Source organism: Plasmodium vivax, chromosome 2 (assembly GCF_000002415.2).
Source record: "Plasmodium vivax chromosome 2, whole genome shotgun sequence".
Lineage (NCBI taxonomy): Eukaryota > Apicomplexa > Aconoidasida > Haemosporida > Plasmodiidae > Plasmodium > Plasmodium vivax.
Window position 1 is genome coordinate 486,114 of NC_009907.1, and position 27,914 is coordinate 514,027.

Here is a 27,914-nt window from a genome sequence, read left to right on the forward strand (position 1 = left end):
CGTGCGGGGAAAGCGGGAAAAACAAAAAAAAAAAAAACACACACATGCAGGCAGACAGACAGACAGCAAACCTACCTAAGGAATGTCCCAATATGCACACGCACCCTTCACTATACATTTCCCCCTTGGCGTATCTTCCACCCTGTGCAGCCCTTCTGTTTGAGGACCTCGACACGGCCAAGCGGGAATTGCGCCTGGCCCTCTCACACCTGGAACAGTGATGCAGCTGTGCAGCTGTGAAGAAGTGGGCGCAGGATGGTGCTGCCGGCTTGGCATCCCTTTTTTGGTGGGGAGAAGGTGCCTTCTTCCACAGAACCGTTTAGCATAAGATCGAAGCAGTTATGCGGGGAAGATCGAAACGCACAAATTAGTGTTAGCTTCCCCTTCGAATGGAAGCCGCCCGACGCAGTCATGGGTTGAAGCGGCGCAAAAAAAAAAAAAAAAAATGTGGGAAAAAAATCCCCCCTTCTGTTGTGTCAACCTGTACATCAGTTATTCCACGATAGATGGTACTATTGGCACCAATGTGGCCTTTTTTTTTTTTTTTTTTTTTTTCCTCCCCCTTTTGGTGCGATTTGGTTGAAGAGAGGAGCTTCCCAAGTGTGACTGAGAGTTTGCCCCAAAAGAAAGGGAACCCTTTTGATTTATAAGATCGGGGGTGCCCCCTTAAAAGGAAGAGAGGCTGCAGGGGAGTACTCCGCGTTGTGGCTACTTACCTTACCTACTTGCACAAAGTGGCAAAAAAAAAAGAAGCAACCTTGGGTTATCACACTGACGGCGCAATTTACAGCACCACCCGCGTGGGACCTCCCGAATGAGGGGAAAGAACTGCTTCCCATTTTGCGTCATTTAAGAGGCGACCACCAGAGGGGTGTCACATTCACATAGTTGTTGATGTTCGAAGTGGGTTTTTTTTTTTTATTATTTACCCCTTTTTTTTTACCCCTTTTTTTTTACCCCTTTTTTTTTACCCCTTTTTTTTTACCCCTTTTTTTTACCCGTTTTTTTTACGCTTTCTTGAGGAGAAGGAACAAGCCGATCGGCATGCCATCCTTTACGCTGACGCGAATGGTAATGCAAGCGGTAACGCCAACGCAAACGCCACCACCCCTGCTGCGTTTTTCCTTTTGTTAAAAGCTCCCCACTCGGGTCAGCGCCGAGGGAGGCCGCTTCCCCTGGAGGGTATAACACAGAGTGGCAGCGCTGAGTGTACCTCCTTCACATGCGTGTAAAATAGCAGCCAGTGAAAAGCAGCTCCCTTTTAAGGCCATCCGTTGAGCAGTACCCTTTTGTGAGTTTGCTCCCCTTGCTGGCCTACCCAATTTTGTGAATGGTTTGCCGAGGGACTGCCTAACTTGGCCACTTGTGCTTCTGAAGAGCGTGGGCCCCGAAGGAGCATATGCAACGGTGCTGCTTCACCCTTGTGAGGAGATTCCACCACGTGCAAAAGTACATACCTGTAAAGGAGGTGCGTGCGCGCCCCGTTGGAGTAGCCATCCCTTGTATCAAAAAAGGGGAAAGTTTAACCCTGAGGAGGAGGAGTACTACCATGGAAGGGGAGACGGAACAGGTGAAGGAGAAGGAGGGGAGCCAAGTGGAGAATGCAGCTGACGAAGTGAGTGACAAGAAAAAGGAGAAAAAAGCGAAGAAGTTAGCAGAGAAGGAGAAGAAGCTAGCCAAAAAGGCAGAAAGGGAGAACCTAAAAAATGAAGCCACGAAAGTTTTAGAACACGTCTGTGAGGATATAAATAAGGAGAGCTACGGATTTGTAAAAATTAGCAAAATGAAGGAAAACGAAAAGGAGATACGGTTGTTCAATTTGGAAGAAATATACCACTCGTTGATGAAGGTGGGGGGGAGTGGCGCTACCGATGGTGGGAAGAGAGAAGACGACGCAGCTAGCCATTCTGTAGTAGCCGAGTCGAATGGAGCGCATCTACTCCAAAGCGACATCTGGGTTAGAGGCAGAATCCACGATATCAGGAGCAAGGGCTCCTTAGCCTTCATCATTTTGAGGCACAAACTGTACTCCATGCAGTGCATACTAGATATAAAGCATAACGACAATGACAAGAATATGATGAAGTGGGTAAGCAACTTGCCACTGGAATCTATCGTAGATATAAAGGGAAAGCTGAGCAAGCCGGAGGTCCCAATCGATAGCACCAATATAAAGTACGAAGCACATATAAGGAAAATATTCTGCATAAGCAAGACGGCAAAGGAGTTGCCCTTTTTGTTAAAGGATGCAAATATGAAGGAAACGAATGAGGAGGGAAGCATCAAGGTGAATCAGGACAATCGGTTAAACAATAGATGTGTAGACTTGAGGACCTACGCCAACTATAGCATCTTCTGCCTGCAGTCACAAATTTGCACCATCTTTAAGAATTTTCTACTAGAGAATAATTTCATCGAAATACATACGCCCAAATTGCTTGGAGAGAGCAGCGAAGGAGGAGCCAATGCTTTTCAAATTAACTACTTTAACCAGAAGGGCTTCCTAGCACAGTCCCCCCAACTGTACAAGCAGATGTGTATTAACTCCGGATTTGATAGGGTCTTCGAGGTCGCCCCCGTTTTTAGAGCCGAAAATAGCAACACCTATAGGCACCTCTGTGAATACGTATCCTTAGATGTAGAAATGACCTACAAATATGACTACCTAGAAAATGTGCACTTTTACGATTCTATGTTTAAGCACATTTTCACTGAGTTGTCAAAAGGAGGGAAGAATGAAATGCTCATTAAGACTGTAAAGGGGCAGTACCCTTGTGAGGATTTCCAGTGGCTAGAGGAGACTCCAATTTTTACCTACGAAGAGGCCATAAAAATGCTAATACAGCATGGAAAGCTTCACCTAAAAGAGGAGGAAATTTTAGCCTATGATATGTCCACCGATATGGAAAAGGAATTGGGGAAAATTGTTAAGGCGTCTCACCATACGGATTACTACATCATTATTAACTTCCCCTCTGCGCTGAGACCTTTTTATACTATGTATAAGGAAGACGAGCCGGCCATCTCCAATTCGTATGATTTCTTTATGAGGGGGGAGGAGATTCTGTCTGGGTCCCAACGGATTAGCGATGTGAATTTGCTGCTCGAAAATATCAAGCGGTTTAACTTGGACGCGAATAAGCTCAATTTTTACATCGACTCCTTTGCCTACTCGTCGTACCCCCACTCCGGCTGCGGCATCGGCCTCGAGCGCGTCCTCATGCTCTTCCTCGGCCTCAACAACATCCGCAAGACGTCGCTCTTCCCGCGCGACCCGAAGCGGCTCATCCCGTGAGGGCGCGCCCAAAGCGAGGGCGAAAAAAGCGGCTCGGTTAGGCTATACAGTTAAGCGGTGCAGTTAAGCGGTAGGGATAGGAGGCACCGTTAGGCTGTACTGTTATGCGGTGCAGTTCCACAGAGCAGGGGCCGTGTGGAGAATGCCCCCTCGGCGTGAGCACAATGCGCCGGGAAGCGCCACGCGTTAGCCGCACCGTAGCAGGGGGGTGCTTGTGCTCCTGTGGAGAAGGGGTACTTATACCCAGGCGAAAGTGCCATTTTTTTTCTCTTTTTTTAAACGCACGAGTGTCGATTCGCTCCAAACTGATCATCGTTGTGTGTTCAATTGTAGAAAGGGTTGTTCCCTTTGTGGGCGCGCCTGGCGGGGACGCCCTCCTGCGCAACATTGCCCATTTGCTTTTGTGAAAAAAAGGGGTGAGGTATACACCATGGAGGGAGAGCAACCGGGTGCTGAAAACGCATGAGGAGAGGCACAACTCCAACGAAGTTAAAACGTTTGAACATTTAGCGGTGTATGTGTACTGGCCCTCTGCGACCTCAAGGGGGTATACATTCCTTCCTGCACGATGAGCAACGCTAAGCACCTTTGCGAAGTAACGTCGTGCGTGTTGGGTCCCTCGCCGGTTTGGCGCAGGAGAAAAAAAAAAAAAAGAAGAAAAAAAAAAAAAAAAAAAAAAAAAAATTAAAAATAAGTAACTCCCAACATAGGCCTCTCTTCAAATTGCCATTCACTTCCCCCTTTCGAGTCCACTAAGAGTTCCCATTTTTTGGAGGCATCCCTAAATGGTTGATATCTCCCTTTTGTTATGTCCCTCCCCCGCTGCTCATTTGTCTGCGCGTGTTTCCCTTGCAAGGGCAGATCGAACAGCGCGCAAAGAATTGCACATGATTGGCCAATTTTCTTTTGTGAAATGAGCGAAGAGTGAGGAAGATCCGAGGAGACGATTCCTCCCCTTCTTCCTTTTTTTGAATCCCATGAAGTATGCACCTACAGGGGGGAGGCATATAATGCGAATGTAGGTGTACGTGGTGGGGGGCGATTTTTGAAAAATGCTGCCTCGAAAAGGGGACGCTGCGCGTCCTGTTGGGGGAAGGGAGGAGGAAGAGGTGAGCGAAGTGAACGAAGCGGACGAATCGAACGAAGAGGACGAAGTGAAAGGAGAAAACCTTAACTGCACAAACGAAGCGAACCTCAACTGTGCGAACGCCAGCTCCGCGGAGGCGGCGACCGAAATGGACGAACCATGCGCGGTGGCCAAGGCGAAGGCGCGCCCCAGCAGCCGCCCCAGAAACGTAAAGCTGTTTTGCAAAATGAAGAAGAAGTACTTCTACCTTAAGCAGACGGATTACCTGTCGTACAAGTACCAGAGGAGGAAGCGGAAAAAGAGGAGGCGCGAGGAGGGCGCGTGGAACGCCACATGGCATGGCATAAATCGCATGGCGAAGTGTGGCTACAAAACGTATGCTAGGGTGAAGGCCCACCTGAAAAAAGCCTTTCCCAATCTGAATGTTAAGCACTGTCTGTACGTGCTCGTAACGTATCTGCTAATAAACGTCGCGGTGATTGTTTTTTCCCTGCTGGTTTATTTTTTTTTATATTTTTATTTGATCCCCCAGAATAGGTATGTGTACCCGGTGGAGTTCTCCCTCGCCAAAAGCCCCATAGAGGAGTACTTGCGCAGGGAGCGCTGTGAGCGCGCGGGGGGCGGTGGCCCCACGGCGGCGGACGGTAACGCGGACGGCAATGTGCACAGCAGCATGGATAGCTGCATAAGCAGCAGCGCGGGCGGAGCGCCGCACGAAACGTACCTGCACCATTTAAAGTCGCTCGAAGGCGAAATTTTAAGCAGCATAAAGGGGAAGGACACATGCTGCTGCTCGGACAGGTGGGGAAAGAGAACGATGGGCACGCATCCGTTTGGTGGCAATGGAGAAAAATACCCGGGGAGGGAAAAATTGCACCACTTTGATTACGAAATGGAGTATGCATATTTGCAAAATAATATATTAACAGGTCAGGTAAATTTTGAAAAATGGTCAGGCAAAAATAAATCACACAACGATCACAGTTTTTTTCATTTTTTTATTCCCTTTTTGAAGAAGAAAGAAATTAGCAAACTGAAGATAAAGAAAGGATACAAAATAGACATTCTTTTGAATCTGTCCTACATGAACAATGACTACAACGACAAATTAAATTTCATCCAATTGCAGACGGAGGTACTTGCCACAAATGGGGATGTCCTTTTTCGAAACGAAAAGCTACACATAAACAATAAAAATTATAACTTCATAAATAAACTTCATTTATTTTTTAACACCCCATTTTATTTCTTCAACGTTTTTAACCGGAGAACAACGGAGATCTGCCTGGTTGATGGGTACCAATATGGTCCCCCCTTTGGGAAAATCCGCATTTATTTGTACCCCCCCATGCAGATTTATGAGGCCTATGTAGTGGTGCTTGTGTACGTCAATTTTGTTTACTACTACATGTATAATTATCCCTTTCTCTTTTTTTACGTGTTTGTTTTTGTGTTGAGCGGGTTACTCATTTTGGTCAACACGGTCCTCTTCCTGTTGGGAGCGCTGTGCTACTACATGCTCGGCTGACAGGGAGCGCCAAATCAAGTGTGTACACCTCTTCCTGCGAACGGACGGAAAAATGGAGGAGATGGTAGACGCATGCGCGAGGGAGAGAAGCGTGGTCAGGACGGAGCCGCAAAGCTAAGTGAGGTGCGTGGGCATATGAAGCGCTTATTTTTGTAACCGTCCATTGCTTTGAGGGGGTGCTCCCCAATGTGCTGCGCGTTGTCCTCTTGGCGGGGGGAAGCGCTTTCCTCCGTTTGCGTGTATTGCCCTTCTTCACGTGGGTACGTCTTCCACGCGGCCACTTCGTCCACGACGACGCTTCTTCCCTTTTGCCGCCCCCCAGTGGGGCACCCAAACTTAACGAAGTGCCCCCCGCCTCGTCTTAATTCGAGCCATTTTGTTTTCAAAACGGTGCCTTTACGTGCGCACGCACAATGGGGTGGGGCCACTCGGCCCCTTCACAAAAGAGTGCCCGCGAGCACGCCAGGGGAGGGGTCGGCGTGGCTTCCCTCTCTCTCCCGTGGGATGAAAAATAATACACCTATAAATAGCTTCCCCTGCCCTGCGGAGGGATAGGCACTTTGTGGCCATCCCTGCTACGTCCACGCGAAGAGTGCAGTAGCTCGGCAGTTGTGCTCGCCTTCCCCGTCTTTGTGTAAAGTTGAGAAGCTCATCTGGGAAGGAATCACCACGGGGAATGTGGAAAAGGTGACTTCTCCACCCTGGCCTGCTTCCGCGCTCTTCCGTCTCGCTTTTTTTTTTTTTTTTTTTTTTTTTCCCTTCATGGGGGCGCAAACTTCATTTCTGCCTGTTTCAACTTGGCGCAATTTTTTTTTTTCACAAAGTTTTCTCTGAGGCGGGTCGGTGGCTCACCGTGCGGGGCATTTCAACGATGGGGGAAATGGGCGCTTGCGTTTAAGGGGGGGTTCCAAAATTGCACCTCTTGCGTTTTCTCCGTGTCGTCTCTCCTCCGGCTGCGTCTCGCCATTTGTGTCAGTTCGTTTCCATTTCGCTTCCATTTCGCTTCCGTTTCGCTTCCATTTCGCTTCCATTTCGCTTCCATTTCGCTTCTGCTCCGCTTCCGTTTTGCTCCCCTTTTTTGCTCCCCCTTTTTGCTCCCTCCAGTGGCGACGCGCCCCGTCCGAACTTCGCCCCAAACGGAGAGGACTCCCCCCAAATCAATTTCGACCACATGGCGTTCGCAAGCCCTGCGCGTGCATAGCCGATGCGAGGAGACCCACATTTGCCATTCTGGTTGTCTTCCAAAGGTGATGCAGCTTGGCAAAATTTCCTAATCTTTTGAAAAAACGTGGCCACCATTTGCGAGTCTCCCTTTTTATGCCTCCTTGGGTTTCTCCCCCATTTTGTGCAGTTAGTTGTTCGCTCTCCGTTTGGGATTTTTTTTTTTTTGTTTTCTCATCCCTTTTCTGTTTCATTGGGAATATTCACTTGGCATACTTCGCCTCCCACTGGTGTGGCCATCTTCCCCCCCGTTTTTGCCTTCCCCAAATTGAAGCTGCTTGAGTGAGGCAGATCCTAAGGTCGGGAGGGCACCTTTCAGAGGCGTCTCTCGCATTGCCTCGTTAGCATCCCTCTGAGGAGTGGCAGCACAAGCCGCAGAGAGAGACACACATGTATGTGTATGCGTATGTATGTGCATGCATATGTGTGTGTTTGTGCATGCACCTACAGTGAGACCCCCCACGATGAGCTAAATGAAGATCCGGAACATCGGGGAAGAGTCGATCCACAACATCTGCAGCAGCCAAGTGATATTCACGCTGAGCAGCGTGGTGAAGGAGCTGGTGGAAAACAGCATAGACGCAGATGCGACGGAGATAAAGATAAAGCTGGTAGAAAATGGGATCAAATTGATTCAAGTTAATGACAATGGAGCAGGAATTAAAAAGTCAAATTTTGAAAACGTCTGTGCTAGGCATGCCACATCAAAAATAACAGAATTTGAAGACATACACAGTTCTTTAAATACTTTAGGGTTCAGAGGGGAAGCATTAAATTCCCTTTGCATGTTAAGCGATTTACATATAGTAACTAAGCATGAGGAGAGTAGCCACGGGTACATGCTAACGTTTGACAACCTTGGGAGATTAAGTCATGAAGAACCAATCGCACGCCTCAGAGGAACGACTGTAAGTTGCGAAAATATTTTTAAAAATATCCCTATAAGGAAAAAAGACTTTATAAAAAATATAAAATCGCAGCTGTCGGATTTGCTCCTCCTCATGCAACAGTATGCAATAATCTACTGCAAGGTGAAGTTCTCCATTCAAAATGTCATTACGGTGAAGGGGAACGTAAAAAATATAAACTTACTGCTAACCAACGGAGGGAACGAAACTGTTAAGAAGAGTGTGCATACCATATATGGGAAAAAAAACATAGGAAATCTCATCGATTTTAATATAGACGCAGAAGAGTGGAAACTCAGGGCTTACATAAGCGACAGCAACAGTGGCAGGAGAGATAGGGACATTCAATTTTACTACATCAATAGTAGACCAATACATGTGTTAAAAAATGTTAATAAAATTATTAACTCCATTTATAGGGAATTTAATAGTAGGCTGTACCCCATCATTATTTGCAACATCCTATCGGAGACCAAAAATTTTGATATTAATGTAACCCCAGATAAGAGGGAAGTTTTTTTTATTTATGAAAATGAATTGTGCGAGAGGATCAAGACGGCCTTAGTTAAGCTGCTCACTCCGCAGACTAGCCAACTGGTCGACACGCACATCGGGGACTATTTTTTGAAGGCCAACAATATACGGCTCCCCGCCTTCGGGAGGGCAATCTGCACACGTGAGGAAGCTACCTTTGCAGGGGGGGGAGTACTCTACCCACGTGAGGAAGACACCTTTGCAGGGGGGGGAGCGCTCTACCCACCTGAGGAAGACACCTTTGCAGAGGGGGGAGCGCCGCTTCAGTTGCTGCCCAGCGAGGCGCCCCTCGGGGGATACTCCCCAGGAGAAGCGACTCAATTTGGCCAAAACGGGAAAAAGACAACGCCTTCCTGGGAGGGGGCTTCCACGGAGGGCAGCTTCCCCGAGCGGGCAGGGGGCAGTGCCGGGGGGGTCAAGGAGGAGGTGCCGATGGCGCAGCGGGGCCGCCCAAGTGGAAGCGACGGGGGTGAAGCAGTTGGCCAAGTTAGCAGCGTTAACCAGGTTAGCAGCGTTAACCAGGTTAGCAGCGTTAGCCAAGTTAGCCGCGTTAACCAAGATGGCCGCGTTAACCAAGATGGCCGCGTTAACCAAGATGGCCGCGCTAGCCGAAGTGCCCATCATGCAAAGGCGTGGCCGCCGCGAACTTCCGACGATGACGAACCGGGGGGGAGAGGCGGCTTCGCAAAAAGTTCGCACCCCCAGATGTGCGTGCGAGTGAAGGAGGAGCACCCCCAGGAAGAGCGCACCCCCCCCTTTGACTCGAGTGAGCAACCGAGTGAGCAATCGAGAGAGCAATCGAGAGAGCAATTTTGGGGCACTCCCGTCGCCAATGGGGTGAGTAGCTCTCCCGCGCCGGTGGGCCTCCCGAGCAGTTATCATCGCGCGGGGCGCGCACGGCAGGGCTGGCAAGTTGAGGGGTCCCTTTCGAAAAAGGGCGCTCAGGGGGAGGAGGCGCCCAGGGTGGAGGCGTACGAGTACAAGTTGGAGGGGGCGTGCGAGCTGGGGGAGTCGCCTCAGGTGCGCGTTCAGGAGTACCATCTTGAGGAGTCCCCCAAAGTGCTCGTGCAGGAGTACCAGCTGGAGGAGTCGCCTAAAATGCTCGTGCAGGAGTACCATCTGGGGGAGTCGCCTAAAATGCTCGTGCAGGAGTACCAGCTGGAAGACTCACCTCAGGTGCACGTGCAGGAATACCAACTGGAAGACTCACCTCAGGTGCTCGTACAGGAGTACCAGCTGGAGGACCCCCCTAAGGCTGACTCACAGGAGTGTAAACAGGACAGGGGCGAAACCCCCCAGTATGACACACCCCGCAGAGACGGTAACCACTCCGGTGAGGGGGAACTCCTGCCGCGAAGCCAACCTGAAGGGGGGAGCCACGAACGCGGTGGAGACTCACCCGAAGTAGCGGAAGTAGCCGAGTACTCCTTCGACGATTTAAAAGAAAACATAAAAAGGAGTTGCATCAAAAGCATCCCCATAGACATCAACATGTATATCAACAGGGAACAAATGATGAGCGGATTTGATTATGACCCAATCCACGTTGTAACATTAACAAACAGCGAAAAAATAAAAAACATAATTTTCCCAAAGGGGAAGGAACAGGAGAAGGCGAACAGCTACCTCTGCCTAACTGATGAGAAGCAGGTAAGTCAGTACGCGGATTTGTTTAATAGCAGTTTGAGCATTAAGGAGGCTGCTACGGTGGAAGGTCAGGTGAGGACTCCCCCCGGAGCCACCTCAGGAGGATCCAGCGAACACATCAGCTTCAGCAACATTGATGAAGGGCAGAGGGATTTATACTTTAAGTCCAATTTATTTGAAAAGCTAAAAATTTGCGGACAATTTAACAAAGGGTTTGTCATTTCGAAGATTGACTTGTTGTACTTTCAAAGGGGGGGCGGAGGAGGAGCGGTCCATCCGGTAGGATTGGGGGAGGAGCAAGCGGAACCCCAGGGGAAGGGGAGCTACGCGCTGTTCATCATAGACCAGCATGCGGCAGACGAAAAATCAAATTTCGAAAAGTACAACAAAGTCTTCACCATGAAGTCGCAGAGGCTGATTAGCAAAATCGACTTGGAGTTGAGTCCTGCGCAGATTTACGTCATCGAGAAGAACCTGGAGGTCTTTTTGCACAACGGGTTCGACGTGGAGATTGTGGAGGAGCCCCTTCGGAAGCGGAGGCGGGGGGGAGCGGCGGACGGAAGCGGCGAGGCTGACGGAAGCGGCCAGGCCAATGTGGAGGACGCACTCACTGCCGCCGCTGCGGGGGAGGGCGCGCTGGTGCAGGTGAAGGTCTACTTGCTCTCCCTGCCCGTGTTCAACGGGAAGATCCTGGAGGTCGAGGACTTCATGTCCCTGCTGCACCACTTGACGGAGCACCCGATCACGTACGACAAGGCCAGCTTCCAGATGTTCATCCGCAACAAGGGTCAGCCCAACAAGCAGACGGACACCTGGTTCAACTACAACTTCCCGCGCCCCCAGAGGGTCTGGCGCATCCTGGCCTCCAAGTAAGTGAAGCGGCGAGGTGAAGCGGCGAGGCCAAGCGAAGCGAGGCGAGGCGAAGGGAAGCGAGGCGAAGGGAAGCGAAGCGGCCAAGTCAGGCGTGCGACACGTTTTCACCGTCAGCGCATCCGCACATCTCAACTTCTGCACATCTCAACTTCTGCACATCTCAACTTCTGCACATCTCCACTTCACCACTTCACCACTTCTCCACATCTCCACTGCTCCCCCACAGGGCCTGCCGAAACGCCGTCATGGTCGGGAAAGCCCTGAACGTGGCCGAAATGATAAAAATCAAAAAGAAGCTGAGCGTGCTGAAGAACCCGTGGAACTGCCCCCACGGCCGGCCGACCATCAAGTACATCATAAACGACGTGGACATCAAAAGCTGCTTCCAAAATTACTACGCAAAGCTCTACGACGAGATTACCAACCTGATCGTGACCAAGAACTACGACGCGTATAAGTACCTCTTCCACAACCACGCCTTCTTTTTGATTATGTCTACCAAGCCGATGCTCGGCCCGCTCCTGAAGTTCCAGTGATGGGTAAGCGGCGGGGTTGGCTAGTTGGCGTAGTTAGCAGCGTTGACTAGTTAGCAGCGTTGACTAGTTAGCCGCGTTAACGGTGGAGTGCACCTTTTAAAGTTTTTTTTTTTTTAATTTTTTCAACTGCGCTTTCGCACCGCTTACGTAAAAACGATTTGCTCCACGCTGCATGCAAAAAATTTGGGTGATTCCCGTGGCCGTTTGTGAAATTTTTTTTTTTTTTTTGGTCACTCGATGTGCGCCGCTCAGAGGAAGGCATTGGCTGGGTTGATGTTGGACCTGAAGGCGCGGGGGGAAACACAAAAAAAATGTGACGGTGGAGAAGTGATCATCTTGCGGTTATCGCCGCTGCTGTAGGGGTGTGTGGGGGCTTTCCCCCTTTCTATGAGCCCCCCCACAAATATGCTCCTCACCGGTACTTCTTCATGAGGTCCTGGGTGAGCCTCACCCAGAGGTAGAGAACCAGCTTCTGCTCGCGCCGATTCAGAAAATTCGTGCTCGTGTTGGAGCAGCAAATGGACTGGAAGGTAAACAGCTGATAGTGCAGAAGCATCAAATATAGGTCATACTGGTTTAGCATGTTCTGGAGATATGCTTGTAAATCTTCCTGGTACTGTTTCGCTTTGGTGAGGTGTAGCTCCTCCTCTTTCATTAACTTGAAGATAACTCCCTGGAGGTAAAAATCGTAAACGTCTGCGGTGCGTGCGTATAGGTCCATGAGGGAGAGGAAGAACAGGGGGAAGTGGTTGGTGCTTTGTTTCGTTGGGGACTCCTCTTGGGGGGAGTAACCATGCACATTATGCGAGTGGTGCGTATGACTTGGCTGATTATGTGTTGTTTCCCCTCCTTTAGTTGTGTGTTTCCCCGAGTGGGTAGTGGCTCCCCTGCTGAGGTGCATTTCCCTGGGGAGATATTCCCCCAAGTGTCTTCCACCCCCCGCCTCTCTGCAGTACTTCCTAAAGGCGTAATGCTGCATGTATATGCTTTTGAGAAATGCCCCGTTAACCCTATTGTTGTGGTAATTGCCTAAGTAGAAGCAGCTGGTGGGGGGGTCCCCCTCTTGCCGGGAAAGCGGACCACTAGTGCAGTGAGTCCAGTGGCCCCTTCTTAACACCTGGCTAAATGAGCGCAGAAACGTCTCGTTACCCCCCCTGGCGGTGAAGAAGTCAGTGTAGCATATATCCCTCAGGAGGTAATCCTCAATGGAGCTCTTTATTTTGATGTCATTTCGGTACCAAGACCACATCCTACTCTTCTGCCCCAGGAGTTCGTCTGCCAGGCTGAGCTCGTTCTTCATATACAGCTTAAGAATAATTTTATATTTTATTAAATTCTCAAAAAAATGAAAATGATTTGCAAAAAAAATTAAAATTTGAAATCCTTCTTCTCTTTCTCCTTTCTGCAACTCCTCTATTTCGATGTTCCAGTATCGTAGGATGTACGCTGCGTACTTTACTAGGTTCATCATTTGGGACTTCCTCCCCACGTGCTTCAGCCTCTCTTCGCACTCCTTTTTCGTGGCCAGCCTGTTTATGTACTTGGAGAGGAAGCCTTTCCCGTAGTCGTTCAGGATGGTTTCGCGCACTTTGGAGGTGTTAAACTGGAAGGGGTCCTCCTCCAGGGGGTTCTCCTCATGGAAGTTCTCTTGGGGGTCGTCTTCCTGGAAGTTCTCCTGGGGGTCTTCCTCATGGGGGTCCTCTTCGTGTAACAGCCCCTCCACTGCGGTGTGGGCCACTCCGGGGATCACTCCCTTTATCTCCAATTTGTCACCGCGCTTACTCTGTTCTCCCCCCACGGGGTGGTCACTGCCGCCATCCGGGGGTGCCCCGCTCCACGGGGAACTGCCCTGCACCACTTCATTCGAACTTAGCAAATTAGGGGTATCCCCCGAGTCGACGTCCCTCTGCGTGGAACGTTCCTCCTCCGCCTCTCTGCAGCTTTGCAAAAAAAACCGCATCGTTTTGTTCACTTCCGCACAGCTGCCATCGGAGGAGTCCCAATCGTGTGGGTCTTCCACCTGGGCTACTTCGTCATCCTCCTCTTCTATCGGCTGCGCCGTTTCGCGGTGGTGGACTGCCGGATGTGCAGCCTCTGCACTATCGCTAGCACCCTCGTTGGGGGCGTCCTCCACGGGGGCAGCGAGGCCAGCACTCAGCTGTGCAGCGAGGCCCCCACTGAGCTGCTCATTGAGCCCCTCATTGATATGTACACCGAGATGCCCTCCTCCCTGCGCGTTGTGGGGGTGTCCCCCCCTTCGGGTGTACCTCTTGCAGAGGAAGTTCATCTCGACCGACTCCCTCGCGTACTTGGCGTCGAAGATGCGGAACCACTCCCCATCGGTGACTATCTGCTTGATGGTTTCGTAGTATTCCCAATTTTTAAACGAATGAACGTTGTAGTGCATTATCACCAGGAGGACCTTTATGAAGGCAGCAATTTTCGTTTGAAACAAATCGCTTCTGTCTCTCTTCAGTTTGCCCTTAGGATTGTTCTGCAGGAGTAGCGTCTCTTTGTTCGCCTTTATTTGGGAATAATTTGATGTGAAGAAGAGTAGTATGGTGCTCCTCACCTTTTTAAATAACTCCTTTTCGTCCTCCACGCTGATTCGGTTCCCTATGATGATTTTGCAGACTAGGACAATGGACTTGTCGCAGGTGGAAAGGAGCTTCAGGTAAATGTGGCTCATCGTGCTTCTAATGCGGTCGTACGACTGTTGGGTGAGGAGGCCGGCGAGGGTATTTCTCTTTCCCCCCATCTGCGTCTCCCCCGCTTTGCCGTACCCCGCAGGGGGGCAGCACCCCTTCGCATAACCGTCCAGCATCGTTTGCACCTTTTTACACTTGAAGATGTGCGCCATGGTGGGGGGGACTACCACATCGCTGTCGTCACATAAGAGCTCCACCACGTGCTCCATCAAGAGGAGGAGACTCAAATAAACAAATTCATAACCCTTAACGTAGGTCTCTTCGACTAGGTTAAGAATTATAAGGACAAAATTGGCCACATCTTGCTTGGCGCTTATCTGCTGCTTCTCCTGGTCAAACAGAAGGTGTTGCTTCTCTTCCAACAGGTAGAGTCTGTTCACCGATGGCAGGAATGTATTCGTGAGGTTGATGAGGAGGAGGACCGTCAGGCTTTGGAGGAGGCCCTCCTTGTTCTCCACGCGGTCGTCCTGGTTGGGGAAGTTGCGCTCCGCCGGTTCATTACGCTGTTCACCAAGCTGCTTGCCATGCTGCTCATTACGCTGCTCATTATGCTTCTTACCATGCTGCTCACTGTGATGGCCACTGCCACCCCCCCGGAGGAAGTGCAAAGCGTGCAGAAGCGCAAAGAAGTGAAAAATGAACCCGTTCCTGGACCTCCTCCTTTTGCTCCTCCACAGCAGCATGGCCATCATCTCGAGGGAGAAGAAGACGTTGCGTCCGCCCAGGCTGCGGAGAAAGTGGTCAACCTGCTTTGCCTTATCATACAGGCCGAACACGGTTACTCTGCTGGAAAAGCGAAGGAACAAAATTGCCTTCAGTTCGTTCTTCACAACCCGTTTGATTACCTGCTGGAGGGTTATGCGTTGGCGGCAGAAGGAGGCCACCGCGTTGTGCATGTCGTGCTGGTCGAAGCGGCGGAAGCGACCGCCCTGACCGCCCTGACCGCCTTGACCGCCCTGACCGACCAGCCCGTCTTGACCGCCTTGACCGCCCTGACCGCCCTGATCGCCTTGACCGCCCTGATCGCCCTGATCGCCTTGACCGCCCTGATCGCCTTGACCGCCCTGATCGCCTTGACCGCCCTGATCGCCCTGACCGCCCTGACCGCCCTGACCGCCTTGACCGCCCTTTTCCCCGTTGCCCCTCTTTTCAATTTGGCCAATTCTTCTCTCGTCCAGGTCGACGTGGATGTCTCTTCCGCGTGGCGCCTCGCCGTCACCCACTCCGCCAACAGCGCGATCATTTTGGAAAAAATTGTTTATATCCGCGATGAGGCTCTTTTCTTGGTCCGTGTACTCGTAGGGCTCGCCTGACGACTCTCCTTCCTCATTCATACTTAGCAGGGGGGTACCCACAACGGGGGAACTCTCGTCAAAGTGTGGCTCCGCTTCACCCATCTGGGCGTCCTCTCTGTCTGCAAAGCTGTGGCCCTCCTCATCGAGCACCTCCATGCGCTTGTCAATGTACAGCTCGTCGTCTGTCTCCACGGAGCTGCCGCTGCGGGTGGCGAGCACTGTGGGGCCTTCCGCTTCGCCGACTTGGCTAACTTGGCTCACCCTCTCACTGGCCGCTTCCCCCTGATCACCCCTGCAGAATTCCCCCTCGAGGGTTATATCCCCTGGGGGGTAGCATTCCCACGAGGGTAAGTCCCCTCCCCCCGGGGAGTGAACCGCGCAAAAGTGGAAAAAATCGTTCACTGAAAAGTCAGCGTCTGCATTTCTTCGCGATGTGAAGAAGAGCACCATGAGCAGCTTGAGGAGGATGTGCTTTCTAGCTGTGGACGGGTCTCCCTCCCCATCGAAGTGCACCAGGTGGAGGAACAAAAGGTAGTCAACTCGGTACAAATGATCGGCAACCAGTTTGACTACGACCCCGGGGTGGTCCATCCCAAGTCTGCCCATCACATTGTAAAAGTGCAAAAACTTCTCCATCTGCTTTCTTCGTAGGAGCATCCACTTGGTGAAGTCGAATTCAACGTTTCTGCAGAAGTCCTTTAGAGGGCACTTCAGAAGGTGCGTTAATAGTGTCGACACCTTTTCTAAATTGCCTAATTTTAGTGCACTACGGTAGAGGTAAAAATTTATGAAGCACTTGTGGTGCTTCTCATTGGCGTGGAAGAAATGGGACAAATTGTTCTCCAAATTTTTAATTTCAAATGGGTGTGTAAAATCTCTCTTCAGTAGGGTAATCAGGAGGGAGTGCTTAACATAGTCGTCCTCGTTAACGTCGAAGAGGTCCTTAATCAATTGGTGGCTCTCCTCATTCGCATAGTAAAATGGGTCCAACTGAATGTTCAGCCCCTTCAGAAGGAAACTCAAATCGTGTAGTTGCGGCTGGATGTCAAATTTACTCCACAGGTGAGTTACCATATGGTACGCTCCCTCCTTTCCTAACTTATACGTTTGAACTTCCTTTTGTGAATCCCCCACGTGGTCGCAAATGAGTTGGTCAAAGGGGGGGTTCTCCGCTTGTACTTGCTTGAGGTGAAAATTGAAAGGGTTTAAAATTTTTGAAGCGTATAATATTTTTATTGCTTCCATTTTGGAGAGACCTTCTCTTGGTTCCCCTTCTTCGATGCTCTGCGGGGGGTCTCCCCCCACATCTGCGGTGACTTCTCCAAGACAAATCCACACATAACGGAGGCCGAGCAATTTCGCTACCACCTCCGTGCGAGATAGCCTCTTCAAGATGCGCGACAGGGAGGAGAACAGGTTTCCCATGCAGAAGTCATAAAAGGAAGTCCTCAAAAAGTAGGTAGCCGGGCAGAGGAAATACAAACACATTTCGTACATGTAGAAGATAATTTTCCTCACAAAATGGAGGTTAAAATGGAGGTACTTCAAATGGGTGGCGATATAAATCAGTAAGGCGTTCTTTTCACTCCTCTGGAAGTGCATAAGCATTTGCTTTTCCACCTCAATTTCGAAGAGAAACTGCAGGCGCTTATGGTCACTGGGGTTTTCCGCCACGTTCTCGCTGAGGTGCTTCGGCAGTATGCTACCTTGCAATATGCTACCCTGCATGAAGCTACCTTGCACGAAGCTGCCCTCCACCAAGTTGCCCCTTTCCTTGGGTCCATCCGGCCACCCCAAGTCATACACAACGGTGTGTCCTTTTTTCCTCACACGGAGGTGCATATTTAGAAGCGGCACCCTCGAAATGTCTCCCATTTTAAGCAAAACTTGCAAAATTTTTTCGCACCTTTCTTTGTCGAATTTTTCCACTAGCACTTTTTTATAGCCATCCTCGACGAAAATTTTTTGCAAATCGATTTTGTATAACCTGTTGACCTTCAACTGGAGCAGCAAATACTTCGTAATCACCAGCAGGTTAAAAATTTTTTTTAAAAATGGGGGCATATCTGTTGAGACTTGGAGATGGAGCCCCTCCGCTTCTTCTCCCATCTGTGCATGAAAGGAGTACATGCTTAGAAGTAGCCTCTCAACGATGGCCATTTTTTTGTAAATCGTTATTGAATTATTCAAAAGGATCCTCTTCACGAAGGTGTAGATAAAGGGGTAATCCTCCACTTCTAGAAGGTGCAGAAATGCAAAGTAGAGGTCGCTGCTCAGGAGGGAACTGTATACGCTTCTCTTATGAGTGATGTGTTTTTTCCGCTGATTTTGCTGCACTTTCTTGTTGAAATGGTGCACATGTAAAGTGTTTTCCATTCCCTTCAGTTTATTTTCGTTCCTCTTTAGGGCCCTCTTCACCGCGCCCACCGTTCTGGTGATGCAACCCACGTCCCACTTGCTCACGTTGTGTTTGTTAATCCTGCTGCGAGCCTCTTTTAGCAGATACGTAAGGGCGTTCCTACTGGGGGCACTTCTGCTTCCTTTCCGTTGGGTGTACCAGGCGATGTGATTTGCGGGGAAGTCCCCTTCTTCCTCGCCCTCCTCGCTGCTGCCCCCGTTTGGGGGGGTCACCTGTGCGGGGTGCTCCGCTTCACCAGTTTCATCCGCGTCGTCTGCTGCATCCACTTCACTCGCTTCACTCGTGTCACTCCCCTTTTGCGCTCCCCCCCCTTCGCTGGCCGATTCCCCAGACGATGCCCCCATTTCCTCAAAATCGGTGCCCGTGAGGATGCCCTCCAGTTGGTCCGACTCCTTATCGCTCTGGTTGGCTTCCCCCCTAGGTGGGCGGTTCTCTCCGGGGCTCTTCCCCCACGCGTCATCGCACGCGTCGTCGCACTCGTCGATTTGATTCTCAAGGGGGTACTTCTCCCCCCACTGGCACATTTCCATTTCTTCTTGAAGTTCCACTTCGCCGAGATGGTCTTCCCCATCAAAGGTGTGCTCGTATGAATCCATGGGCTCCTCCCCGGTCACGTGTAGAATTTCCCCTAGAGGGAGTTTGGCGTGCCTTTCGCTGGGGAGTCCCCCCTTTGAAGCCTCCGCCGTCTCCGTAAGTTTACAGAATGCCTTCGCAATCGGATTCGTCTCTCCCACATCACCGTTTTGCGATGGTCCCAAATGGGGATGTTCTCTTGCATGTTCGCTTATATCCCCGCTTGTTTGATCACTTTTGGGGGATTCCCCCTGCTGAGCAACACCCGGGTGGTAATTCCTATGGCTATCGCTCCCCCCCTGCCTCCTGGCATCCCCACCACTTATCCTGTGCGCCTTAATTTTACTATCTTGTAGAAAGTCACACACGGTGAGGAAGCCATCATGCATGTCGTTCTCGTTGCCACTCTGTCCCTTTGGGGGTCTCCGCTCCGAATTGAAGTGCTCCCTTTTGGCGACAATGCATTTATACAGCTGGGGAATGCACTCGGGATGGTTTAAAGAAAAGTAACAAACGAGGGACATGCCGAAGTTATAAACGTAGCTGGCAGATCGGTTCGAGCACTCCACGTAGTACCTGATTGCCTTATGTAGAGCCTCCTTTTGGTCGTTCGCCAATTGATCGTTTTGAAATAAAATGAGAAAGAGAATCAGGTAAAAGGGAAGGACCTTTACCTTCCGATGTAGATGTAAGGTGCATATAACGAAGAGGAGAGAATCCCTAAGGTGCTCCCTTTCCAAATGGAGCAGTTTAATCAACTGGATGGTCCTCCTTCTGCTGTAGCAAATTGTGAGATCGTTCTGCATTACATTTTTGAAAATTAGGAATTTATTTTTTTCGATGGCTATCTTGACATAGGAGTCGTAAAGGATGTTCTTGTAGAAAGGGGGCTGATAGGTACTTCTCCCCCTTTTGTTCTTCCCCCTGTTGTCCTTTGCCCCCTCCTCAGGGCTTACATCGTTCGGGGAAATCCTTTCATACGACTGCGAAATTAGCTTGGAAAAGGATTTATATATATCTTCGTTGTATTCCCTTTTGTGTGTAAGCTGTGTGGGCACGTACTGACTCATGGAGGGCGGGCCACTTTCTTTTTCGCTTTCTCCCTTTCGATTGGCGAACGTCTGCATGTACTTTAGCAATTTTAAGTTGGCCAGGAGGTCTTCACTCTGGTCGGCCAAGTGGGATAGGAACCCGCCCCCTCCCCTGGAGTATATCTGCTTCGCAAATTTGTAGAGGTGCTCGAAGTTTTCGTTAATCGTCACCATTTTTGCCCTGCTCCGGAGGAGGTAATTTATGCACTCATCCGACCTCTCCCCAGGGAGCGGCCTCTCCCCAGGGAGCGGCCCATGCCCAGGGAGCGGCCCATGCCCAGGGAGCGGCCCATGCCCAGGGAGCGGCCCATGCCCAGGGAGCGGCCCATGCCCATGAAGCGGCCCATGCCCATGAAGCGGCCCATGCCCAGGGAGCGGCCCATGCCCGCGAGGCTGCCCCTCCCCACCGCTTTCCCCGTAATCCCTCCGGAAGAACCTCAGAAAATTGGCTAGGTACCCAAAATCGTTGGAGTGAAAGAGGATGATGTAGAAGAGGATGAGGAAGAAGGTGTGCACATCCACCCGGTAAAATAAATTGTAATAAAGTTGGAAGCAGTTCTTCGTGAAATTTGCATCTTTGTAGTGCGTAAAGGCCATTATCTTCTTGAACAAGGTGAAAATGTTAAGTACCGTTTTGGTTTTGCTATTTCGGGAGCTCACAATCATGTTGATGTCTACCCTGATTTCGTCCTCCGCGTGCTGCGCGAAGTCTTTCTTCAGATATTTGATCAGCTCCAGGGCGTTCAGGTCCTTTTCGAAGACGTCCAGGAGTTTCTCCACCAGGGGGGGGGGCTCCACAGGTGCACTCACCAGTGGGGCAGCCTCGACAGGTGCGCTCACCAGTGGGGCAGCTTCGACTGGTGGCCTCTCCCCCGCGGCGCCTTCTAATTCCCCCCCCACAATGCGGCTCAAATGTTCGTCGTAAATTACCGCTTTACCGCTGCCCTCCCCGCTTCGAAACAGCTCGCCCAGATCGAAGAGCTCCCCCCCCGGGGGGGCGGTCCCTCCTTCAGCGGGGCCCTCCACTATCTGCCTCGGCAACAGGTTATAAAAGTCGCCCAAAATGGAAATAAAGTGCAGCAGGTTAATGTGCATGTACCTGTAAAAGATCACCAGAAAGAAAAAGGCGAACTCGTAATCGTTCCTCAAGATGGCTCTATGCTTAAAGGAGTAGAAAATATATTTTAGGAAAACAAAAATTTTGTCGATTTCCGTTTTTCGCTTCGACTGGGTGGATCGCCCTGCCACCCCTTCTGCATTTCCTCGCGTTGCACTCTGCGCTGATCCTAAAGATTCACCCACGGGTAGGCGGCTGGACCGGGCGGCGTTATGCTTCTTCCCCGTTCCCTTTCCCTCTCGATCACCACCGGGGTGGCCATTCCTCCCCTGCAGCAGCCTCAACGTCTTGAAGCAAAACAGCACAAAAATTTGCTGCGAGGTGTATAGCAGGTTGAAGTGGATGCCCTCCAAAACGTTTTCCCCTTTCTTGTAGACCAAATTGACAACCTCCTGTGTGAAAAGCTCGCACTTCCCTCCTCCTGCAGATGCGATGTGCTCATCGATCAAGTGGTAGTTGCTCAGAATTTCCTCCAATTTTTCGTAAAACATTTTTATGTAGCCATCCTGGTCGAGTTCTAAAGACATGTGCTTTATGTCAAACTCCAGGATCAGACACAACCGAGTGTACACATCCATGATTACAAAATCTTCGAACTTTACATTTTTGTGATTCTCTTTGCAGAGCACGTAAAGCTTGATGAGGGTGAAGAAGCTGTATATGAGGAGCACGTTTTTCTTCGGAATGTTGTCCCTTTTTATTTGTATTTTTAGATTTTTTTTTACCCAAAGGGGGTCCCCAAAATTGGGGGCCTTCCCTCCGATTTGGCTGTCCAACCTGAGTTCTTCCCCCCGTGGAGCTGCTCCACTGTGGGGATTCCCATCTGGAGTAACATCGCTCCTTTTTTCTTCGCCCTCCCTTAACACGGCTCCCACATGGGGAGACTCGCAAAAGTACGATTCGTCAAAAGTGGGTCTCTTCAAAACAGGGTCGTACTTAAAAAGGTCGTAAATGTTATCACCATTTATTTGTTTCAGACAAACGTAGACGAATGAGAGGAGGCGGCTCTTCACCAACCGGGTCCTCTTCATTATGGCAATGCACCTACTGAAGAAGAACGCCAAAAAGGCATCACCATCAGAGTGTACTTCATAATGGTTGGAAAATCCCTTGGGGGGGTCATTTTCTCGAGTCCACTTGGCATATTCTTCTTCCTCATCCGTTTCGCCCGTTTTTACAAAATGGGGAGAATGGAAGGTGGTCCCCCCATCAACACGTATATCGCCAATCGGGGTAGACGCTCCATCATGTGCATATGCACCGTGGGGGCCTTCCCCCGGTAAAGCACCCCCAACAGGGTGGCTACTACCCCCCACTGCCTTAACCCCCGGGAGCAGAAAAAAAAAATCCTCAACTTTGGTGTTCACCGGAATGTAAGCAAATATCCTCTCCCAATTGTGGTTAACAAAAAAGCGAAAATATTTAAAAAAAATTTTTACTAACACATAATTCTGGTTTATTATAAAATATTTTACAATGTCAAAAGGGGTGTAATAGTACTTAAATTTGGTCCAGCTGATGACGTAGATGTTGGACGCTTTTACATCTGCGCTGCTTGGAATGAACCCGTCGCTGTTGGCGGTTCTGTTCAGGCTGTCTTTTTCCCCCACCTTTGTAGAATCGTTTACGTTTTTCTTGAAGATGTTGAAAAGGTCGGTCAGTTTGTTTTTATTACTATCGATTGGGGGCTTATCGGAGATTAAATCGAGGGTTGTGTCTTCCCCCCCTGGGGTGCAAAACCCCGAATCGTTCCTTCCCCTCCGCCTCTCCCTCTCTAGAAGCTTCATGATGTAGCTGTACATTTTGTACTTATAAATCTGCCGCAGTATCTCCCTTCTGTAGAGCTTCAATTTGTTTTTCACAATTTCGTTTTTCTCTACGGATGCGCGGCTCTCGCTGAACGAGTTGTAGTCTACGTCGTGGAGGAACACCCCGTGGGGAACTCTCCGCTTCGCGTCATCGTTTCGTCTTTTGAGTGCGTTCGACGAAGAGGAGCTGTCATCAACGCTGCTTCGGCTGCCATCAACGCTGCTTCGGCTGCCATCAACGCTGCTTCGGCTGCCACCAACGCTGCTTCGGCTGCCACCAACGCTGCTGCGGCTGCCACCAACGCTGCTGCGGCTGCCACCAACACTGCTGCTCTCAACTCCGCTTAGCTCCGCCTGGTCGATCGAGAGCCCCCATATCTCGTTGATTCGGTTCTGCTCCTCCTCACTATGGCCGCTTCCAATTCCGCTGCTTTCATCGTCGAGATGTCCCCCGTTCGGCGGTTCTGCTGCGTGGCCGCCCATGTGCAAAGAGGCTTGTCCGTCTTTGCGGGCCCACTTGGGTCTCTTCCTTCGGTGCTTTTTTGCCTTATTTTTTATCAGCCTGGTGAGGAAGTGGATCTCTTCATCCGTGTGGTACCCCTCACCAGTGTTGTTCCCATCATCGGTGTCGGGCCCCTCCTCGGCGTCGCACTCCTCATCGGAGGAGAGCATCCCATCGGCAGCCGACTGCGCCTCGCCCAACAGGTGCAGGACAACTCGCAGGGAGACGCACAGCACAGTTTTCAACTTGAGCATCTGCACGTTTATGTCGATAGGCTGCATCACGTTCGCACAGCTTACCCTTTTCACCTTATAGTAGTTATTCACATATTTGGACGTGACCTCATTATCGCCTGACTTGTTCAGAAGATAAAACATGTTGTGGTAGTTATTATTTTGCTCGCTTCGGTTTAAATTCGTGGGGACATATCTGTACTGGCCAATTCCGCTGTTTTTCAAGTTGAGCAATTCGATTACGTTCGGGTCGTCCTCCTCTCTGAAGAGGAAGGGGTCGTACGTCACGGCTCTCTCCAGGAAGTCGAACAGGTTTTTAATTTGGAAGAGGCACTGCGGGGGGGAAAAAAAAAAAATAAAAATAAAAAAATAAAAAATAAAAAATAAAATAAAAACCACTCGCAGGGGTGAATATATGTAAATGGGCAACAACTTCTTGGATGAATCGCCCAGATTTCACGATTAGGAAAAAGGAAAAAATTTTCCAAAAGGAGTGGGCCGCTATACACATGTACACAGTGTGCACGTTGAACGGGGAGTAAACCCACGTGGAGGCAATCACTTCTGCAAATGGAGTGAACCCCTCGGTTGGCCTTGCCCAAAGATGTTGCATCGCCCAGATGGGATGGCCGCAGTACTCACCTGGAAATCGCTCAGGGGGGCCTCGAAGTACCTCCCCCCGTAGTCATATACAGAGTAAACAAATAGTTGATGCAGGGACGTCATGCCATTCCGCTCAGCTGCCAACACACCATCGTGGTAGTTGTAAAAAAATAAATGAATTAAAAATACTGACATGTTCAGAAATTTTATTTTATATAAAATTAAATTAAAATCGTCTTCTGCATTTTCCAGCAGTACATAGTAGTCATCGCTGCTGCAAAGGTATAGGTTGCTACACGGTTGCACACCATCAGATGGACTTTTATTTTTTGCCATGTCTTTTAGGAAGTCCATGCTGAGGAAGCCCTTTTCGGAGGGGTCTTCACTTAATCCGTTGAAAAATATTTTTCTTTTATTTTGGCTTATGTCGTGCACGTCTAGATACGCCCTCAGGTTAAGGAGCTCTTCCCTCCTTCGTTTGGCTCCTTCACCGCTTAGCGAGTTAGCTGAACTTCCCGCACCTGCCAAGTCCCCCATCCCGGACAGTCGACTGCTCAAAATTTGAATTGCATCCCCATACAGGGCGAAAATCTCATCATCCAAGTTGATGCTCTCCGTGTGCGTACGCACCCCCTGTAAATTCACAAAGCACATGTGCATGTTGTGGCTTCTAATCAACTGCTCATTGATGTCGTGCAGGAGGGAGTTGTTGCTAAACTTGTCTTGGCAAAGAAAGCGCAAGAAAAACATCTTCTCTATCTCATCGCAATAGAGACTTAACGTGTTCGTGGCGCTCTTCACGAGGGAGGGGTACTTGTGACTGCTGCCACTGTCCTCTGCGCCGGGGAGGAAGAGCTCGCTGTACGTGAGCAGCAGGGTGTTGTCCTCGCACATTTGCAGGGAGGAAATCCTGTTCACCCCGTCGGGGCAGTTAGAAGCGCGGTTAGATCCTCGGTTAGATCCTCCGTTAGATCCTCCGTTAGATCCTCCGTTAGATCCTCCGTTAGATGTGCACTCCTCCACCTCGCGCAAGCTTCTACTTTTAAAGTACTTCAGGTTGCTTGCCCCGTTTCTGTCAAGGTATTTAAAAAACTTGCACTTGCTGGTCTTCCCCCCCTTTCGGAAAACGGCCAGCTCGTTGGTGCTAAACAGCACCACAATGTAGTTGTCGTTCAAATCGAGGCAGTCAATAGTTTTTTCTTTCTCCTCCAGGTTAACTTCAGGGGAGACACTCAGACGAATTTGCTGCAGCTTCTTACTCGCAAAGTTGTAAATAATTGTGAGGACCTCCTTCCCCCGCTCGTCCTCACAGTAGGCAATAATTAGGGTGTCCCCATTTTTCACCCTAAAATAGTACACTTGGTTGCCTTTTTGGAAATGAAAGTGTTCGACCTGCTTTGGGGAGGTGCCCGCACTCAGGCAGTCTTGGACTTCCGTTTGCTTCGGGGGAGAAAAAAAAAAAAAAAAAAAAATAATGACATGGAGAAGCGATATGGAGCGTCCGCATGGTAACACCGGCAGGGGGATCCACCTACGGCTAGCCGACCAATCTGTGAGCAATCGCCATGCTGGTGGGTCCCCCAATACGCAGCCGTGATGTTCAAGCGGTGGACTCAACTAACGCGGCGTTGATCTATTCATATCGCTATCCCCTTCACGCCGCTGACCTCTTGGGAGGCCTTACCCATAGTGCCCCACTTCGATCCACAATGTAAATGGAACCCCCGTGCACGCAGAAGAAAAGGGCATTCGATGAGAGGTCCTGTCTCCTCAACAGCTTTATTTCGTTTAACTGTTTATTTTTGTCTATCCGTTCGAACGTGTGTGCGGAAAGGTGGTTGCCCCTCTGCAATAGGAGAACGTCTGAGTCACCGATGCACACGCATTTGTCGATTTTGTGGGAGCCTGCGTTGAGGGGAGGAGGGTGAAGGTGAAAATATGTGGGCAGGTACCCACAGAGAATGTAAATCAAAAGTGATCGCAGCTACGTTCTGCTCGGGGGGGCCTCTATTTAATGGCCTTTTCAAGTTTCCGCTTGAATTTTTCCACGTGGAAAATGAAGAAGCTTCCCAACTGTGGCTGCCCTCTAATTGACACCCCCCCATCTCTCGCCATCTCATTACTGTTGTGCCGGAACACCCTCCAGGTGTCGCTTCTCCGCATGCAAATGAAAATGTGCCTTTCCAAAGAAATGGTGACTGTATCTCCACACTTGGACACCGTCCTTCTATCTGAGCAACGTCTGTTTCGAGCGTTTTCCGTTCGTCCTATGTTCCGAATGGCTTTACTTTTCTTGTAAAAAACGTTCAAGTCGCGCGCCAAATCGCGCACGTTGATTTCTAGTACTCTGTCAATTTTTATCATTTTGCGGTGTGGCAGGAGGGGCAGGATTCGTTCCTCTGCAGTGGAGCCGCTTGGCACAATCTGCTGTCGAGCCGCTTGGATCTCTCCACAGTGGAATAATCTCCCTGGCGCTGTTTCACTTAACCATGCTGTTCACAAACGTTTGAGCTTTCCCAGCGTATGAGCATACGTATATGCGTACATATATGCTTGCTTAAGTGCTTGCATATAAATACACCCCCAACGCTGGGCAACCTCCACGTGCGCTGAGCGGATCTGCCTTAACTCGCTCTCGCTCGCGCAAAGGTAAAGGCACACGCGAGTGCTACGTGGGCAGGCACATGCGCAAGTTTACCTTCGGAAGAGAAGTTACAAAGAGCTCACATAAAGGAGGAAAAAAAAAAAAAAAAAAACAATACAATACAATGCCAATCGAAACAGGCATAAAAAAGGAAGGCGCAGCGTGAAACAAGCATAAATGATGCCCCTTACAAATGGAACGAAAAAGGAAAAAAAAAAAAAAAAAAACTGCACGTTCGCATTTTCATTTTGTCGATAAATAACCTTTGCTTGCGCGAAATGGGAACCGACTTAAGATGAAAAAAGCGTTGTGCGCGCTTTTAGTTTCCCCGTTTAAGCGATTGGGCAACAGAGTGATGCGCATTATAAGGGAATGCCGCAGCTTTGGAGGAATTTTTTTTTTTTTCCCATTTCTACACATCAGTTTTGGCGATGAGGAGGGTGAATTTTGAACGGATGGATTTTCCCACCATGGAAGTTCTTCCCCCATCTGTTACCCCTTTGCAGAAGGGGCTCCTCGCGAAATTGCCAAAATGTGCGCGGCAGAGGGGAGGCGAAACGTGGACATAAATTTGTTTCAGCGGTGCGTCCATTTAAGCGATTGTATGTTCGCTGTGTGGACAGCATTTGTTGATGCGTTTACGGAGGGAGGAAAAACTCTCGCACGTGAGTGGAGATTGTCCGCCGCAAACCCGAGCGAATAGGAGTTACCTAACCGGGGATGCCCCCAAAAGAATAACCACGTTGGGCTCCCCCGAAGGTCAGCTGCGACGGTGGCTGCAACTGCAACGTTGGCTGCAACTGCGACGGTGGCTGCAACTGCAACGTTGGCTGCAACTGCAACGTTGGCTGCAAACCCGTTTGCCCTGCGCGCGACGCCCCGCTTTCCTTTCAGCCGCTAACAAGTGGACTTGCTTACATTTTGCCGCTCAAAGTTGGAAGAAAAAAACAAAGGCAAGAGAACAAAAATGACGAATGGGGGGAGGAAAAAAAAAAAAAAAAAAAAAATTAAATGATAAAAAATGCGCATGCTGTGCTGGAATGAAGAGATATACAGTAAAAAAAAAAAAAAAAAAAAGGGGGAAATTAAAAAGGCTTTAATTTTTCTATACACGAATGGAAGGCAAGCGCGATGCTCACAAGTGTGTAGGAATACATGCCCACATCCGAACGTATACATATGCACACAACGAGGGTGATCAAGGGCATTAAAAAAGGAAAATCCTTTTCTTTAATTCCGTGAATGAATTAATTTTACAATTGTTGGAGGGGAAAAGTGGAGGGGAAATGTGG

General features: G+C 49.8%; 4 protein-coding genes and 2 non-coding genes across 6 annotated transcripts, besides 6 other annotated features; 4 read left to right on the plus strand and 2 right to left on the minus strand.

The window, feature by feature from the left end:
* Window positions 1-1,009: 1,009 nt before the first annotated feature.
* On the plus strand, window positions 1,010-3,295 carry PVX_081610 (aspartate-tRNA ligase, putative; the record flags this gene model as incomplete). The annotated part of the gene is made up of 1 exon (XM_001613547.1): window positions 1,010-3,295. The coding sequence occupies exon 1, from the start codon at window positions 1,400-1,402 to the stop codon at window positions 3,293-3,295; it is 1,896 nt and encodes a 631-aa protein (XP_001613597.1). The 5' UTR covers window positions 1,010-1,399.
* Window positions 3,296-4,347: 1,052 nt separating this feature from the next.
* Window positions 4,348-5,910, plus strand: PVX_081615 (hypothetical protein, conserved; the record flags this gene model as incomplete). The annotated part of the gene is made up of 1 exon (XM_001613548.1): window positions 4,348-5,910. One exon carries the CDS (start codon window positions 4,348-4,350, stop codon window positions 5,908-5,910), a length of 1,563 nt encoding a protein of 520 aa, XP_001613598.1.
* Window positions 5,911-7,604: 1,694 nt separating this feature from the next.
* On the plus strand, window positions 7,605-11,629 carry PVX_081620 (DNA mismatch repair protein PMS2, putative; the record flags this gene model as incomplete). The annotated part of the gene is made up of 2 exons (XM_001613549.1): window positions 7,605-11,089; window positions 11,320-11,629. The coding sequence occupies 2 exons, from the start codon at window positions 7,605-7,607 to the stop codon at window positions 11,627-11,629; spliced, it is 3,795 nt and encodes a 1,264-aa protein (XP_001613599.1).
* Window positions 8,507-8,640: a microsatellite.
* Window positions 10,443-10,470: a microsatellite.
* Window positions 11,295-11,349: a microsatellite.
* A 248-nt stretch (window positions 11,630-11,877) lies between the features above and the next one.
* On the minus strand, window positions 11,878-26,342 carry PVX_081625 (hypothetical protein, conserved; the record flags this gene model as incomplete). Its single annotated transcript, XM_001613550.1, has 5 exons — window positions 11,878-11,911; window positions 12,046-23,708; window positions 24,018-25,418; window positions 25,663-25,883; window positions 26,102-26,342. 5 exons carry the CDS (start codon window positions 26,340-26,342, stop codon window positions 11,878-11,880), a joined length of 13,560 nt encoding a protein of 4,519 aa, XP_001613600.1.
* On the plus strand, window positions 13,602-13,674 carry PVX_081622. The gene has a single exon. It is a non-coding gene; the product is annotated as a tRNA-Val (tRNA).
* Window positions 14,763-14,834, minus strand: PVX_081624. Its single transcript has one exon. It is a non-coding gene; the product is annotated as a tRNA-Thr (tRNA).
* Window positions 21,176-21,251: a microsatellite.
* Window positions 24,498-24,540: a microsatellite.
* Window positions 26,299-26,324: a microsatellite.
* Window positions 26,343-27,914: the final 1,572 nt, after the last annotated feature.